Source organism: Coregonus lavaretus, assembly GCF_964263955.1.
Source record: "Coregonus lavaretus genome assembly, chromosome: 5".
NCBI lineage: Eukaryota > Metazoa > Chordata > Actinopteri > Salmoniformes > Salmonidae > Coregonus > Coregonus lavaretus.
The window spans coordinates 27,315,905-27,333,194 of record NC_139992.1 but is presented as its reverse complement, the minus strand read 5'-3'; the positions used below and the strand labels follow the sequence as shown (position 1 = coordinate 27,333,194).

The 17,290-nt window shown below is 44.0% G+C and overlaps 1 protein-coding gene across 1 annotated transcript in view; it reads left to right on the top strand.

The window, feature by feature from the left end:
• LOC311129635 (uncharacterized protein) overlaps nt 1-7,193 on the top strand; it is a 79,813-nt gene extending 72,620 nt beyond the window's left edge. Inside the window, exons 30-48 of the mRNA XM_084161984.1 lie at nt 187-276; nt 367-519; nt 646-744; nt 2,410-2,499; nt 2,756-2,895; nt 3,078-3,204; nt 3,431-3,511; nt 3,680-3,778; nt 4,015-4,251; nt 4,347-4,480; nt 4,583-4,655; nt 4,770-4,841; nt 5,055-5,183; nt 5,316-5,414; nt 5,599-5,811; nt 5,946-6,123; nt 6,279-6,393; nt 6,520-6,692; nt 6,837-7,193. Of these exons, the coding sequence (XP_084018110.1) occupies nt 187-276; nt 367-519; nt 646-744; nt 2,410-2,499; nt 2,756-2,895; nt 3,078-3,204; nt 3,431-3,511; nt 3,680-3,778; nt 4,015-4,251; nt 4,347-4,480; nt 4,583-4,655; nt 4,770-4,841; nt 5,055-5,183; nt 5,316-5,414; nt 5,599-5,811; nt 5,946-6,123; nt 6,279-6,393; nt 6,520-6,692; nt 6,837-6,918 (2,384 nt within the window). The 3' untranslated portion in view covers nt 6,919-7,193. The remainder of the gene's footprint in view (nt 1-186; nt 277-366; nt 520-645; nt 745-2,409; nt 2,500-2,755; nt 2,896-3,077; nt 3,205-3,430; nt 3,512-3,679; nt 3,779-4,014; nt 4,252-4,346; nt 4,481-4,582; nt 4,656-4,769; nt 4,842-5,054; nt 5,184-5,315; nt 5,415-5,598; nt 5,812-5,945; nt 6,124-6,278; nt 6,394-6,519; nt 6,693-6,836) is intronic.
• Nucleotides 7,194-17,290: the final 10,097 nt, after the last annotated feature.

The following is a 17,290-nucleotide window of genomic DNA, read 5'->3' as shown; positions in this document are numbered from 1 at the left end:
ATGTAACTGGAAGGACATTGACACTCATTGACTGGACTGGTCTTGGTTGATTGCTGTTGAATTGAATGAGCATTTGGTGAAATTGAGAAGCTTTGACCTTCAATACTTTGTAAGCTCTGATCTTCAATATTCAGATCTTTTTCCATTCCATTTTCATGTATTTGTTGATGTGTGTGTGTTTCCCAGGTCCCAAGGGAGAGATGGGAGTCATGGGAACACCCGGAACACCAGGATATCAGGGTCCTGCTGGGAACCCTGGAAGTCCAGGACTGAGAGGTGAGACAGTAGAAATGCAGCCTCTGCACTTATGCCGCTGTACTACTAGAATACCCATTGCATGTCTCAACACTCATCTCTTTCTCTCAGGTGACCCTGGTATCTCTGGGCCAAGGGGGGAGTTCGGTGAGCTTGGACCCAAAGGAGAGAGGGGAGAGCCAGGTCTGCAGGGCCCTGCTGGAAACATGACTGATGTGGACATGGAGCACATGAAGGGAGAGAAAGGAGACCTCGGCGACCCAGGTATACAACATGAACATGCCCCATCCTACTGCACTGAATGTCTGTGTCAGATGATTAGTTCAAATGGTATTTTTCAAAGTCACTGTGAATTGTTTAGGTATGCTAAATCCCACTTTTTCTCATTAGGTGACCCTGGATACACGGGAGAGAAGGGTTATCCAGGACAGCCCGGAGTACCTGGTATGCCAGGAAAGGATGGCGAGCCCGGTACACCTGGTCAGCCAGGTAAGTCACCTGTGTAGGCTTCGCCCCACCCCTCGGTTTATCGGGAATGGTCTAAAATTGTATGCTACCTAGTGTGAAAGTATGTATTGGTCTTGCACAATATATACAGTGCCTTCGGAAACAATTCATACCCCTTGACTTATTCCACATTTTGTTGTGTTACAGCCTGAATTCAAAATGGATTAAAAATAATGTCTTACCCATCTACACACAATACCCCATAATGACAGTGAAAACAGGTTTTTAGACATTTCAGCAAATCTATTGAAAATGAAATACATAAATATTTCATGTACATACAGTACCAGTCAAAAGTTTGGACACACCTACTAATTCCAGGGTTTTTCTTTATTTTTACTATTTTCTACATTGTAGAATAATAGTGAAGACATCAAAACTATGAAATAACACATATGGAATCATGTAGTAAGTAAGAAAGCCACCCTTTGCCCTGATGACAGCTTTGCACACTCTTGGCATTCTCTCAACCAGCTTCATGAGCTAGTCACCTGGAATGTGCAGTTGCAAACACCATCATGCGCTATGATGAAACTGGCTCTCATGAGGACCCCCACAGGAAAGAAGACTCAAAGTTACGTCTGCTGCAGAGGATAAGTTCATTAGAGTTAACTGCACCTCAGATTGCAGCCCAAATAAATGCTTCACAGAGTTCAAGTAACAGACACATCTTAACATCAACTGTTCAGAGGAGACTGCGTGAATCAGGCCTTCATGGTCGAATTGTTGCAAAGAAACCACTACTAAAGGACACCAATATGAAGAAGAGACTTGCTTGAGCCAAGAAGCATGAGCAATGGACATTAGACTGGTGGAAATCTGTCCTTTGGTCTGATGAGTCCAAATGTGAGATTTTTGTTCCAACCGCCGTGTCTTTGTGAGACGCAGAGTAGGTGAACGGATGATCTCCACATGTGTGGTTCTCACCGTGAATCATGGAGTAGGAGGTGTGATGGTGTGGGGGTGCTTTGCTGGTGACACTGTCTGTGATTTATTTAGAATTCAAGGCACACTTAACCAGCATGGCTACCACAGCATACTGCAGCGATACGCCATCCCATCTGGTGTGCGCTTAGTGGGACTATCATTTGGAGAGTGATGGAGTGCTGCATCAGATGACCTGGCCTCCACAATCACCCGACCTCAACCCAATTGAGATGGTTTGGGATGAGTTGGACCGCAGAGTGAAGGAAAAGCAGCCAACAAGTGCTCAGCATATGTGGGAACTCTTCTGGAAGTAAGAATGGGAGAAAATCCCCAAATCAGATGTGCAAAGCTGATACAGACATACCCAAGACGACTCAAAGCTGTAATTGCCGCCAAAGATGCTTATACAAAGTATTGACAGGTGTTAATACTTATGTAAATGAGATATGTATGTATTTAATTTTAAATACATTTGCTAAAATTAATAGAAACATTCTCACTTTGTCATTATGGGGTATTGTGTGTAAATGGGTGAGGGGAATTTCTTTTAAAAATAATTTTGAATTCAGGCAGTAACACAACAAAATATGGAATAAGTCAAGGGGTATGAATACTTTCTGAAGGCACTGTAGTATACTAGTATGGGTATTGGGACACAGTCAATGTGATGATGATAAAATTACATTCTCTTTCAGACACTGTATGATTCTTGTTTCTCAGGTGTGAAAGGAGACATAGGTGTTCCTGGAGAGCCCGGCAGTATTGGTTATCCTGGAAATAAAGGAGGCATTGGTGAAATGGGATATCCAGGTAAGAAAAAAACACACAATCCACTCACTGACAAGAACTGACATCAGTCTTTAAATAGAACATCCACTCAGATCTGTTTGCTACGTGCAAGAATCATCTGTATTTGAGCTAGGGATATTTTAATGTTTGTAAGCCAGTTAGCAATTGTAGAAGTGTCAAGTCTAAGGCTAAGGTATGCTAACTGGCCTACTGGTCTTGATGTGCTTCAGTTCTGGTTAAACTGGTTCTAACTGGGTTCTCCTGTATGGTTCCACAGGCTCTGTAGGTCCGAAGGGTGATAAAGGCATTGTGGGCACACCGGGTCATCCAGGGTTCAGGGGTACAGAGGGGGTGAAGGGAGACAAGGGAAAAACCGGTCTGCCAGGTGTCGGAGTACCAGGACCCCCTGGAGAGAAGGTAAGCTACTTACTACCACTCATTGTTTGTGTGTCGCTACAGTACATACATTTTTGTCATTACAGAGATGCCACTAATCGTCTGTCTTTTTCTCTCAATCAATCTTTATATGCTCTTATTTTCCTCTCGTTTCCCCCCTCCCTGTATCTCTCCATGCCTCTCTCTTTCTCTCTCTCTCTCAGGGTCAGTCGGGTCTGCCTGGTTTCCCTGGTAACGCAGGAGAGAAGGGTCAGAAGGGAGGAATGGGGGTGCCCGGGATGCCAGGAACATCAGGAATCAAGGGAGACACCGGACACATCGGTTACCAAGGTGAGGCTCCGGTCTCCATGACCACAACTACTCCTGTTCGACCTGACTGATTGATTAGTTGATTGATTTTATTTTGGGTTAAAAATACAAGACTAGAATACATTTTGGCATAGGGAAGAGCACTAGAATGCATTATTTGGTACATTTTTAATCATCTCACAAACCCAGAGAAGTGTCTTGTTGATTGGCAACCTCTATAAACCCAGGTGTGTGTTGTAATGTGCAGGTCAGCCAGGTCAGCCAGGAGAGAAGGGTATTGGTGGGCTTCCCGGGTCACCAGGAGAGCCAGGTCAAACAGGTCGACCAGGTAAGTACTCTAACAGATGGAATACAGTAACAATGCCCCAGGTTCCTTTCAGTACAATATGACAGCTAGTCAAGAAGCTTACCCCTGAATAATTGCCCAAGTGTACATGCTGTAGCTACTGTACCCCAGCGTGTAGAGAGACACTCAGGTAACTGTATTGTTTCCTAGGTGAGCCTGGTCTGCAGGGTCCCCCAGGTACAACCGGAGAGAAAGGAGCATCAGGAGTGGACGGCATACCTGGATCATCAGGAGAGAGAGGAGACACAGGTGAGTCACCTCTCCTGACCTTTAATATGATCAGGTGTGTTTATCAGCCTATAAACCACTTGTAAGCCACATGGTTTTATGATCTGTGCTATATTTCTATTATAAGCCCCACATTTGACTATGTCTCCATATCAACTCATGCACTGTGGACCGTTAACAAACAGCACAGGCAGGTGAAGTGTTTCCAGTCATGGCTTAGAGTTTGATCCACTCTGTTCTCTGTGTTTCTCCTACAGGTTTACCCGGCAGGGGCTTCTCAGGGACACCAGGGTCATCTGGGGATAAAGGTGACAAGGGCAGTCCAGGTTTCCCAGGCTCTCCAGGTATCCCGGGTATCCCAGGGACCAGGGGAGACAAGGGTACGCCAGGCTTTGAGGGCTCCCAGGGCCAGCCAGGCGACCGGGGTCTCCCAGGACACGCCATGGAGGGGCCCAAAGGAAACCAAGGAGTGCCAGGAAAGCCTGGAGAACCAGGTACTGTATGCCACACACCTGAGTCCTGCTGTAATGTACATTCTGATACATATGACCACCCTCTCATTCGCCTCCTCTTCTCATCCCCATCTCAGGTAACAGTGGTGCTCCAGGTCCTGCTGGTGTTCCAGGCAGCGTGGGTGGGAAGGGAGACAAGGGAGACCAGGGTGAACCAGGAGTACAGGGGGAGCAGGGCTTCAAGGGAGAACGAGGATACCCTGGACTTTCTGTAGGTCACCTCCTGTTGCTTACTGACTGACCCATGTGTGATGTCAGTTTAGTCTGTTTATCATGAAAGGTGTCCACCATTTGACTGGTGTGTGTGTTACAGGGTCAAGCTGGCCTTCCAGGTGTTGATGGACTGAAGGGAGAGATGGGACTGCAGGGAGTGCCTGGTTTCCCAGGTGAGTGGTGCAGCTGATTTAGATGGTGTACACAGTTTCTTTGTGCCTGTACACAGTGTGTCTATGAGTCTGTGGTTCTGTTGGTTTTGTGGCTAAATCTCCTCTCTCCTGCAGGGACAAAGGGTGAATTCGGAGTGGTTGGATTCAAAGGAGAGCTGGGGGACAGAGGATTCCCAGGAGACAAAGGTGAAAGGAAGAGCAACATAACAGCCATTAAACCAAATCACTTAGTGCTTGTTTCTTTGTGAAAATCTCTCCTGAGCTTCTATAGCATCGAACACCTACATTATTACTGTGCAAATGTTATGCCCTGAATATTAGTATATGGATTCTGATGTTTGTTTATGATTGATTACATTATATGGTATTAATCATCCTTCCTTCCCTTCCTTGTTTCAGGTAATGATGGTCCCCCTGGTCCTCCTGGCCCCCACACCTTCAACAAAGGAGACATGGGCTTCCCTGGTAATCAGGGCCCTCAGGGGCCTGTGGGGCCCTCAGGTATCCCTGGGCTGAAAGGACAGCAAGGTGAGATTTCAAACCATCCTATATACAATGAGCCAATTTATTATGACCAAACATCAGCTCTGATCACCCCATAATATTGCACCACTCTCATTCATCCATTATCTTTCTCTCTCCTCCCTCTCTGTCTCCCAGGTGTGACAGGTATTCAGGGTATTAAAGGTGATGAGGGGAACCCTGGGTTTAATGGTCTCCCCGGAGCCAAGGGAGAACCAGGCCTTCTTGGTCCCTCAGGTGAGAGACCCCTTTGTCCAGTTAATAGCCACACTAAAAGGTCACTACACTGCATGTAGAATAGAATAATATCTGTGATCATTCTAGATGTACTATTTATATCTGGGGGTTATTCTCAGATTGGGCGCTAACATGCCATTTGACCCTGACCTTTATCTTTGACCTTTGACCCTTCTACCTATAGGACCCAGAGGGTACCCTGGACCCCCAGGACCTGACGGTGTTCCGGGTCAGGTGGGTCCTCCTGGCCCCTCCTCGATGGAACACGGTTTCCTGGTAACCAGGCACAGCCAATCGGTGGAGGTTCCACAGTGTCCCGAGGGAACGTCGGTGATCTATGATGGATATTCCCTACTCTACGTCCAGGGCAACGAGCGCTCCCACGGGCAGGACCTGGGTAAGAGAGAGGGAGGGAGAGGGGGATAGAGAGAGATGGGAGGGGAGGTACTGTAGATGAGACTATCTTGTATCTATCTTGTGATTCAGATCAGCATCACACTAAACTACTTGTGTGTATGTCTCTGTGTGTAGGTACGGCTGGTAGCTGTCTGAGGAAGTTCAGTCCCATGCCCTTCCTCTTCTGTAACATCAACAACGTCTGTAACTTTGCCTCCCGTAACGACTACTCCTATTGGCTCACCTCCCCTGAGCCCATGCCAATGAACATGGCCCCTATAACCGGCCAGAGCATCAAGCCCTTCATCAGCAGGTGTGTGGGTGTGGGTTCCTTTTTGTTTCTACATGTGGTGCATTTGGCCCTTGCATTGATGATGGCAGTATATGTTTGTGTACTCACCTAGGGTATGTGTGTGAGTGTGTCTATGTATAGTGTCAATGTGTATTGACCTCAGTCTATGCCTCCAGGTGTTCAGTGTGTGAGGCTCCTGCCATGGTGATAGCAGTACACAGTCAGAACATCATGATCCCATCATGCCCCAATGGCTGGGACTCACTCTGGATTGGCTACTCCTTTGTCATGGTGAGAGAAACACAACTCATATAACAACACCATACCTAGTGTATCTGTACTTGCTTTGATGAACTTACCAATTCATGTTTTTGTTTCCATATCCTCAACCCCCCATGTCTCTCTGTCTCTGTGCAGCACACCAGTGCAGGTGCTGAGGGCTCTGGACAGGCCCTGGCCTCTCCTGGCTCCTGTCTAGAGGAGTTCCGTGGCGCTCCGTTCATCGAGTGTCACGGCCGTGGAACCTGCAACTACTACGGCAACTCCTACAGCTTCTGGCTGGCCACAATCGAGGACGACGAGATGTTTACGTAAGCTGACAACAACTCCCTTTTTCCTCTCTATCTTTCCCTCTCTCACCACCAGAGCTCTGACATGGTCTTGTTTGATTGACTGAGTGATTGAATGGAGGGATTGATTGATGTTGATTGATGTTGTCTTGTGTCTGGTTCCAGGAAACCCGTGCCCACCACACAAAAGGCAGGAAATCTCCGGAGTAACATTAGCCGTTGCCAGGTGTGCATGAAGAGGACATAGGCCCTACCCCATGACCTCTCTGTGGCCCTTGACCACCCACCACAACACCTGACCCCACCCAGTCCGTCCGTCTGTGGCGTGACTTTGTGTTATTGACCAAAGGATGGTGCTATTTCACTGCATGTGTGAGAGGAGAGGAACAGACACACTGTGAAACAGAACAACAAAAACACCCTGAGAGATCGACGAAAGAACAGAACCCACACACACAGTCAGAGGAGGCTGGTGGGAGGAGCTATAGGAGTACAGGCTCATTGAAATGGCTGGAATGGAATATTGGAACGGAGTCGTATGTGTTTTCTGTATGTTTGATACCGTTCCATTTATTCCATTCCAGCCATTACAATGAGCCCCTCCTCCTATAGCTCCTCCCACCAGCCTCCTCTGACACACACACACACACCAGAGACCAAACCATAAGATCAACTGGCCCTACGCTCGATCATGCAGAACACTTTACTAACATTTTCATAACGTTTCTCTAGCAAATGGCGCCCAGTTTACGACTGCACTGAGTACATCTCCCCCCTCCCCATTAGTAAACTGGCGTCCATTTTGAAAGGGGGTGTTTGTGTAAGTCAGGTGCTATTGAATCTTATCTACTTGCCTTATTCCAGTACAGTATGTTTGTATTTTCACTCAATGCCACTGACTTTCAGCTCTGAGTTACAGTTATATATATATTGTTATTGTTCTTCACTTTTATTTTTGTAATAACACAATACTAATGTAAGGATGGGAGTTACCACTGGTTACAGATGCTTGTCATATTGAGAAATCACCGTAAATTAAGGGCTCTATTCAATCCGTATCGCAGAAGTTCAGCGTTACAGCATGATTGAAAATTCAAAGACAATGTTCCCACATTAGCAGATATTGCATTCACAGTTAATGCTGCATATGTCGGCTCAATTGGAAATTACCTTTACATTTATATCGTGCAATCTGTAACGCTTCAGCGATACAGATTGAATAGAGCCCTAAGGGTTGCTAGCATGCAGGCATAGCGATGGTTCTGTTGTAAATATATTGCTTTTCTTTTTCCTTACTAAAATAACAGCCAACATAATCTCTCCAGGTATTTACATTTTAATTTGTGTTATTTCAATTTTTATTTATTTGAGTATATGTAGAGCTTGAGTGGATTTGAGTTGCCAAAGAACCATAATCAATGTGAGTAAAGAAAGTACAGTATGTTATTCTGTTCCAACCTGACCCAGGCACTTATAGTTACAATACTGCGTTTAGTGTTATATGCTACAGTTAGCATTCATCAGTCATGCCTTATCTGTCAGTATGCAAAACAGAACAGTGACATATAGTGGTGGCAGCATCACAGATGGTATGTGTGTGTGTATGTCATTGGAGCCCACACGTGCACATATTCACACACCACAGGAGGCTTCTGAGGGGAGGACAGCTAATAATAATTAATGTTAATGGAGTTAATGGAATGGTATCAAACACATGGAAAACATGTGTTCGATACCATTCCATTGAATACGTTCCTGCCATTACTATGAGCCTGTCCTCTCCAATTAAGGTGCCACCTGCCGCCTGTGTCACACACACTCGCGCACTCACACCCTCTCAGTACGAGGGGAAACATTGACACAGCTTGCCATGTGTAGTATGCAGAGGGTGTGTGTGTTGTCACAAGCCGAAGGAGTTTCCACACACATGGTCCTGTTGACCGAAGAAGTTCATGGCTTGTAGATTGTGTGCAGAGGACTCCTTAAGACAGAAAGCGAGTCGTCAAACACTCGTCAGTTCACTTGGCCACTCAATCTACTCTGTGTGCATCAATAGTTCTGTGTAATGTACGTTTCCTGAATACGTCCTTCACATTATTTTGTGTTGAAGCTTATTAATCAAATGCTAGAACCCAAAGAAAGACATGTACAGTCGTGGTCAAAAGTTTTGAGAATTACGCAAATACTAATTTTCACAAAGTCTGCTGCCTCAGTTTTGATGATGGCAATTTGCATATACTCCAGAATGTCATAAAGAGTGATCAGATGAATTGCAATTAATTGCAAAGTCCCTCTTTGCCATGAAAATGAACTTAATCCCCAAAAAACCTTTCCACTGCATTTCAGCCCTGCCACAAAAGGACCAGCTGCCATCATGTCAGTGATTCTCTCGTTAACACAGGTGAGAGTGTTGACGAGGACAAGGCTGGAGATCACTCTGTCATGCTGATTGAGTTAGAATAACAGACTGGAAGCTTTAAAAGGAGGGTGGTGCTTGAAATCATTGTTCTTCCTCTGTTAACCATGGTTACCTGCAAGGAAACACGTGCAGTCATCATTGCTTTGCACAAAAAGGGCTTCACAGGCAAGGATATTGCTGCTAGTAAGATTGCACCTAAATCAACCATTTATCGGATCATCAAGAACTTCAAGGTGAGAGGTTCAATTGTTGTGAAGAAGGTGTTTGGGTGCCCAAGAAAGTCTGAAGTCCCCTGTAGCTCAGTTGGTAGAGCATGGCGCTTGCAACGCCAGGGTTGTGGGTTTGTTTCCAACGGGGGGCCAGTATGAAAATGTATGCACTCACTAACTGTAAGTCGCTCTGGATAAGAGCGTCTGCTAAATGACAAAAAAAAGACTTTTGGAGGATGGCCTGGTGTCAAGAAGGGCAGCAAAGAAGCCACTTCTCTCCAGGAAAAACATCCGGGACAGACTGATATTCTGCAAAAGGTACAGGGATTGGACTGCTGAGGATTGGGGTAAAGTCATTTTCTCTGATGAATCCCCTTTCCGATTGTTTGGGGCATCCGGAAAACACCTTGTCTAGAGAAGACAAGGTGAGCGCTACCATCAGTCCTGTGTCATGCCAACAGTAAAGCATCCTGAGACCATTCATGTGTGGGGTTGCTTCTCAGCCAAGGGAGTGGGCTCACTCACAATTTTGCCTAAGAACACAGCCATGAATTAAGAATGGTACCAACACATCCTCCGAGAGCAACTTCTCCCAACCATCCAAGAACAGTTTGGTGACGACCAATGCCTTTTCCAGCATGATGGAGCACCTTGCCATAAGGCAAAAGTGATAACTAAGTGGCTCGGGGAACAAAACATTGAAAGTTTGGGTCCATGGCCAGGAAGCTCCCCAGACCTTAATCCCATTGAGAACTTGTGGTCGATCCTCAAGAGGCGGGTGGACAAACAAAAACCCACAAATTCTGACAAACTCCAAGCATTAATTATGCAAGAATGGGCTGCCATCAGTCAGGATGTGGCCCAGAAGTTAATTGACAGCATGCCAGGGCAGATTGCAGAGGTCTTGAAAAAGAATGGTCAACACTGCAAATATTGACTCTTTGCATAAACGTAATGTAATTGTCAATAAAAGCCTTTGACACTTATGGAATGCTTGTAATTATGTTTCAGTATACCATAGTAACATCTGACAAAAATATATCATAACACTGAAGCAGCGAACTTTGTGAAGACCAATATTTGTGTCATTGTCAAAACCTTTGACCACGACTGTATACACACGCACCTATGTGTACTCTTATTCTTACGCTGATATACTTGATCATGCCTCCTGCAATATTATTCCTGTGATAATTAGCTAGATAGATTTAGATATACTAGATTTGCCATTTTGGTCAAAGACAGAGAGGGATGTATTTATAACTAAGTGACTTTACATATTCCTGGGTATTTTGAATCTACTTTTCAAGCTCCCTTTTAAAATGTATATTCCTTACTGCTCTGTTTGCCACTTGTCCCTAATCTACAACATGAATCCTACCCTGCTGCTCCCCTCTTTCGTCTGAGGGTGAACGCCAAAACCCTAGAACCAAGACTCTCCTGTCCCAGCCCAAAATCAGTCAAGTACCAAATGATTGAGATGGAAGAAATAAAGCTTCCGAACCTCACAAAATACTTGTAAAAGGCTCTTATCATTAGTACACTCTCTCTGTTTTATTATTCTTCACAAATGCTCATTCATACATACAATATTAGTAGCACTTGTCGAGGAATACGTTTGAGTTCAGTGGCAAATTTAGCGGGAGAGTTCTTGGTTGTAGTCCCTAGCTCATGATTAACCAACAGACCAAATGTTTAGCCAACTATTCTCCTCACCTCCTAGTCCCCATACTGTGTAATTCATACAATAAAATGATTTGTATAAAATATGATGTGTTGTCATAACTGTCTCCTATTAGTGGCAGCAGTGGGATACAGTCACTGTTGGGGAGCCCAACAGTCTACATCTATTATTTCAATGTTTTTTGTCCATTGTACTGTACATGTAAAAGCTATGTGATATACTATAGTAGTAGTCTCATCCACTAGAAGGAAAACTCAGTCCACTGTAGTGAAGACTACAGTTCAGTGGGAAGCCATATTCACATTGCCATTTTAGTCATTCAGCAGATGATATTACCCAGAGTGACTTATCAATTACAATAAGTGCATTCAATGAAGATAGTCGAGACTACAATGCAGCCGAGCCACCAATATGAAGTAGGCCCAATAATCAACTTGGATGTTCACCTTGAGTGTGTCTCTCCCTGCTTCCAGTTGCAGAGTATGTACCACCACACCAGGGCTGGCAGCATCTACATCAGCACTTCTACTAGGCCGAAGGCCAACAAACCCACTCACCCCAGGCTGCTAAACATTAACGGATCAATGCACTCTGGGGAGAGAGAGAGGGAGCACGATAACCTCCTCTTTTCATCTCTCCATCTCTACGCCGCTCGTTTTTCATCCCTTACCAGAATCCTAACCCCTCGTTTCCTCTGCTGTCACCAGCAGCCCCAAAAAAACATGTTGCGCCAGAGCTTGACCAATGACCAGGAAGTGTAAACAGAGACTGAGGTAATCCAGGTAGAGCAGAGAATATAGGCTCCTATTACATCCTCGTCCATAAGCAACTTCCAGCCCCTTAACCTAACCACTACCTATTGGATATAGCAGAGCTGAAGGAACTTGATTGGCTACACCTAACCTTCCAGTAGACTAAGGGGAGCTTCCGCCATATTGCTTACATTTATCCAGTTTCTTTCAGATCTTCAACCATTGAAGGAGTAAGGGCAGATGCAAGGGGTTGTTTGTGTACTTGGCCTTCATGTTTATCCAACATCTATCTTACAGATCTGGTCGACACCACCCCAACTGGTGACACATGGAAGTTCACTCCTTCAGATCAGCAGAAGTACAGTATACATATAGTATAATTAATGCTAGAATCAATAAAACTATGGTTTTAGGTGGATATCTGGTGACACTTTTATGTAGGTGTCATAACCAGCCATAAAATAACTCATATGTCACAACAGGTGTAAATATATGGGTCATGACATTGTTATGACCATATGACAGGTTGACAAGTTATGTCCGCTGTTATGACACATTATGACATGGTTATGACCGTGTCATAATGTGTTATGACGCTTGGTGTCAAGTAAAGTGTTACAGTATTTCTTTATTGTTGTCAAGGGAATTCAAGATTTTACATTTAAAGGCATATACCAACAAATACATATTTAGGAAATACAACCTTTACCCTCCACCCTTAAAGTGGAACTGACAGCGTTTGAACTACTTTGCAGATATGAAACAACAGACAATCATAATATCAGTAAAAAATATCAAATTCCCAGTTTATGCTACAAAACCAACTTTATAAGAGAGTCCCCTGTAGCTCAGTTGGTAGAGCATGGCACGTGCAACGCCAGGATTGTGGGTTCGTTTCCCATGGGGGGCCAGTATGAAAATGTATGCACTCACTAACTGTAAGTCGCTCTGGATAAGAGCGTCTGCTAAATGACTAAGATGTTTTAAAAAATAGGTTTTATTTGACTCAACATTCCATGACGTACACCAAGGCACTGTTGGCAGAATAGATGGATGCAGTTCAATGCATGATTGATATAATTCACCAATCCATTTCTTGATAGTCCAAAAAATATTGCTATCAGGTTGTAAATCACAGCTGGACTGGTACATTGTTTACTGCCTCCATTTGGGATGCACTTTTTCAGTTTCAATGACTCTATTTTGGACAAAAACAGATGAATGTAACTAAGTCTGGGAATGTCAATACAATCAAACTAGCAAGGGTAATGATCACAAGTCAGTCATAACGTGACTAATATGCTAGCGTATCTATTTATGTAGCAAGCTAAAAACATGGATCCTAACGTTAGCTAGATAGGTAGCTAGCTGCCAGGAGGATGTCATGTCATGTCATTGGAGGAGTGGGTGAGTGACTGACTTTTTCCCCTCATATAATTTTTCAGTGGCTAGACACAGCTAGAGATGCAGGTGTCATTTGTTTAGCGAGCAAGAACTTGAACGACTGTTATCAAGTTAGCATATCTCTTGCGTTCGCAAATTCACTCTGGCTATCTAATCCGATTTCAGAGCACTCGCGTCTGAGTGTGCCAGAGTGCAGAATAACTGATGAATTTACGCAACACCCGCTGAATATGACCGGTGTCAGTAAACGTAAGCAAAACAATAGTTAGTCAGGAATGCTCTAGATAACATTTACATTTACATTTACATCATTTAGCAGACGCTCTTATCCAGAGCGACTTACAAATTGGTGCGTTCAACTTATGATAGCCAGTGGGACAACCACCTTTGAAAAAAAAAATGTTTTTTGGGTGTGGGGGAAGAAGGATTACTTTATACTATTCCAGGTATTCCTTAAAGAGGTAGGGTTTCAAGTGTCTCCGGAAGGTGGTCAGTGACTCCGCTGTCCTGGCGTCGTGGGGTGCCAGAGCAGCAAATAGTTTTGACCGGGCTGAGCGGGAACTGTGCTTCCGTAGAGGTAGGGGAGCTAGCAGGCCAGAGGTGGATGAACGTAGTGCCCTCGTTTGGGTGTAGGGTCTGATCAGAGCCTGAAGGTAAGGAGGTGCCGTTCCCCTCACAGCTCCGTAGGCAAGCACCATGGTCTTGTAGTAGATGCGAGCCTCAACTGGAAGCCAGTGGAGTTTGCGGAGGAGCGGGGTGACATGAGAGAACTTGGGAAGGTTGAACACCAGACGGGCTGCAGCGTTCTGCATAAGTTGTAGGGGTTTAATGGCACAGGCAGGGAGCTCAGCCAACAGCGAGTTGCAGTAGTCCAGACGGGAGATGACAAGTGCCTGGATTAGGACCTGTGCCGCTTTCTGTGTAAGGTAGGGTCGTCTCTGCGAATGTTGTAGAGCATGAACCTGTAGGATCGGGTCACCGCTTTGATGTTAGCGGAGAACGACAGGGTGTTGTCCAAGGTCACGCCAAGGTTCTTTGCACTCTGGGAGGAGTACACAATGGAGTTGTCAACCGTGATGGCGAGATCATGGAGCGGGCAGTCCTTCCCCGGGAGGAAGAGCAGCTCCATCTTGCTGTCTTGCCGTCTTGCCGACATCCACATGTAAACAGCCTAGCTAACCAGCTCTGCTAGGACGAGTAAAATGGTCAGTGAGGTGTTTTCTCATTTGTGTCTGGAAGTAGCTAGCTAGCAAGCTAGCCAACTTTAGCCAGGAAGGCAAGCTTCAGAAGGATGAGTAGGCTACTATTCCCCATTGTTTATCAGCGCAATTTTGACAGCCAACTACAGTAGCTGAAAAGGTTTGAGAGGGTTTATCTAATGTTCCTTCGTTATATTTGAGCTCATCTTGCAATGGCTAGCAATAGTTGTTGATCTTGTTGTTGTTGATGTGCATAACTGAGGGAGAGAGAGCCTACCTTTTCATTGTTGTTTGATCAATAGGACTGTAAAGTTCCCAAATGTAAGAGGACACCTGTGTGTATTGACATATTTACAGAAATCCATTCGGGTGTATTTTGTGGCTTTTGGTGAATACGTTCTAATGATCTAAAGTCACGCTGTTGCAACTGCCTGTAAACACACAGTCCAGTTCAAAGTGAATGATGGCAGGTCTGTGTGGCAATGGCTTGTTTGCATGAATGCCTACTGTAGCTTTGATTGGCTATGGTGCATCGGTCTGCGTAGACTCTGGTCCTGGACGAGACATATGTTTTTATTAGGTTTTATTTAACACATGGCCATTTTCCCACTCTATATTGCGATAGAATCTTCACAAATGCCTTAGTAAACATAATTCCCAAACATTCTAAGAATCTGTGAAAATGACCATATCTAAGTGATTGATTGTCAGAAAATGTTTAAAATAGTGTCATATTCTTCCTGGGGGTGTATATGAACATATTTTAATAAGATTTCATGTTGCACAATGAATTTCAATAGAAAACTAGATGCTAAACCAGACAAGATAAAGCGTGCCTATCTATATAATGAATATGAACTGGGTGGGTTGAGATTATTAAATATAAAAGCACTAAACCTCTCTCTAAAAGCTTCACTTATACAAAAGTTTTACTTTAACCCTAAATGGTTCTCAAGTAGATTACTAAGAAAAGCTCATCCATTGTTTAAAAATGGCATTTTTTTTCTTGAGTAATTGAAAATGAATCCTTTTTCTAAGTATCTCTCTTTTTCAAACAAGCTTTGCAGAGCTGGTTACAATTTCAATTTCATCCCCCTGAAAAGATAGAACAAATATTACAACAAATATTATGGCTGAACTCAAATGTGCTGGTTGATAAAAGAGTTATGTCTTTCATGTGGTCCTCTGTAGCTCAGCTGGTAGAGCACGGCGCTTGTAACGCCAAGGTAGTGGGTTCGATCCCCGGGACCACCCATACACAAAAATGTATGCACTCATGACTGTAAGTCGCTTTGGATAAAAGCGTCTGCTAAATGGCATATTATTATTATTATTCATGGAGTTATCAGAATTGTATGGGAAGGTCTGCTCAATCCAAGATTACAACCAATTGATTACAGCATTACCCCAAACAATGGAGGAGGCAGGTGGCAGTGAGAGGAGGTAGGGACTGGTCTGTCTGCCCAATATAAAGGGTCAAATCTGGCGGAGGAATAAAAATAGCATAAATAGGAAAGTATACCAGTTTAATTTGAGGACCAGGATATTGACAGCTGTGCCATACAGATTGCAAAATAGTTGGGAAGAGATTTTTGATGTACCGATTCCATGGTACAGGGTATATGAGTTGATATATAAAACGACGCAAGATTCAAGACTTCGTGCTTTTCAGCTAAAATTATTGTACAGAATTCTTGCCACCAACAAAATGTTGAATATTTGGGGCATACAATCATCGCAGCTCTGCAGATTTTGTTGTGAGGATACAGAATCAATAGACCATTTGTTTTGGTATTGCCCTCAGTTAGCCTGTTTCTGGTCTCAGGTTGCAGTGGGGAGGTCTGTCGACGTGCTCTTGAGCAGGACGTTGACCTTGGTTGCTTCTGTGGGTCGCTCTGGATTGGAGTCTGTTAAATGACTGAATGCAATGTAAATGTTGAGTGGCTTCACTGCAAGTAGATTGTATGTTTTAATATAATACAAATTAAAAAAACATTAAAAAAAATTCATGTTGATAAAATGCTGTCAGTTCCACTTTAATCCTTAAAGTCATTTACATTTTACATTTTACATTTTAGTCATTTAGCAGACGCTCTTATCCAGAGCGACTTACAGTTAGTGAATACATTTTATTATTTTTTATATTAGCCCCCCGTGGGAATCGAACCCACAACCCTGGCGTTGCAAACGCCATGCTCTATCAACTGAGCTACATCCCTGCCGGCCATTCCCTCCCCTACCCTGGACGACGCTGGGCCAATTGTGCGCCGCCCATGAGTCTCCCGGTCGCGGCCGGCTGCGACAGAGCCTGGATTCGAACCAGGATCTCTAGTGGCACAGTTAGCACTGCGATGCAGTGCCTTAGACCACTGCACCACTCATTTAACACTATCAATAAGTAACATAATCAAAAACTCCAGAAAAAATGTATCTTAATGCTCATACATTAAGTAGATAGTCTCTATTGTAAATGTACTGTTATGTCAGACAATAACCAGGTTATCAAGGGAATTCAAGCTGTTATATATAAAGGCATAATGGTTGGGATTTGATCCGATCACGGGTTTTGCCGATGCTGCTTTTAAAGGCAATGCTGTTGATGGAGATTGTATTCACAGTAAAATGCTGCAGATTTCGGCTCAATCTGAGATTACCTTTAAATGGCGAATTACCGACAGATGTGATCAGATTGAATCCTGGCCTTAGAGTTAATAACATAAAATACAGTTGAAGTCGGAAGTTTACATACACTTAGGTTGGAGTCATTCAAACTAGTTTTTCAACCACTCCACAAATGTCTTGTTAACAAACTATAGTTTTGGCAAGTCAGTTAGGACATCTACTTTGTGCATGACACAAGTCATTTTTCCAACAATTGTTTACAGACAGATTATTTCACTGTATCACAATTCCAGTGGGGTCAGAAGTTTACATACACTAAGTTGACTGTGC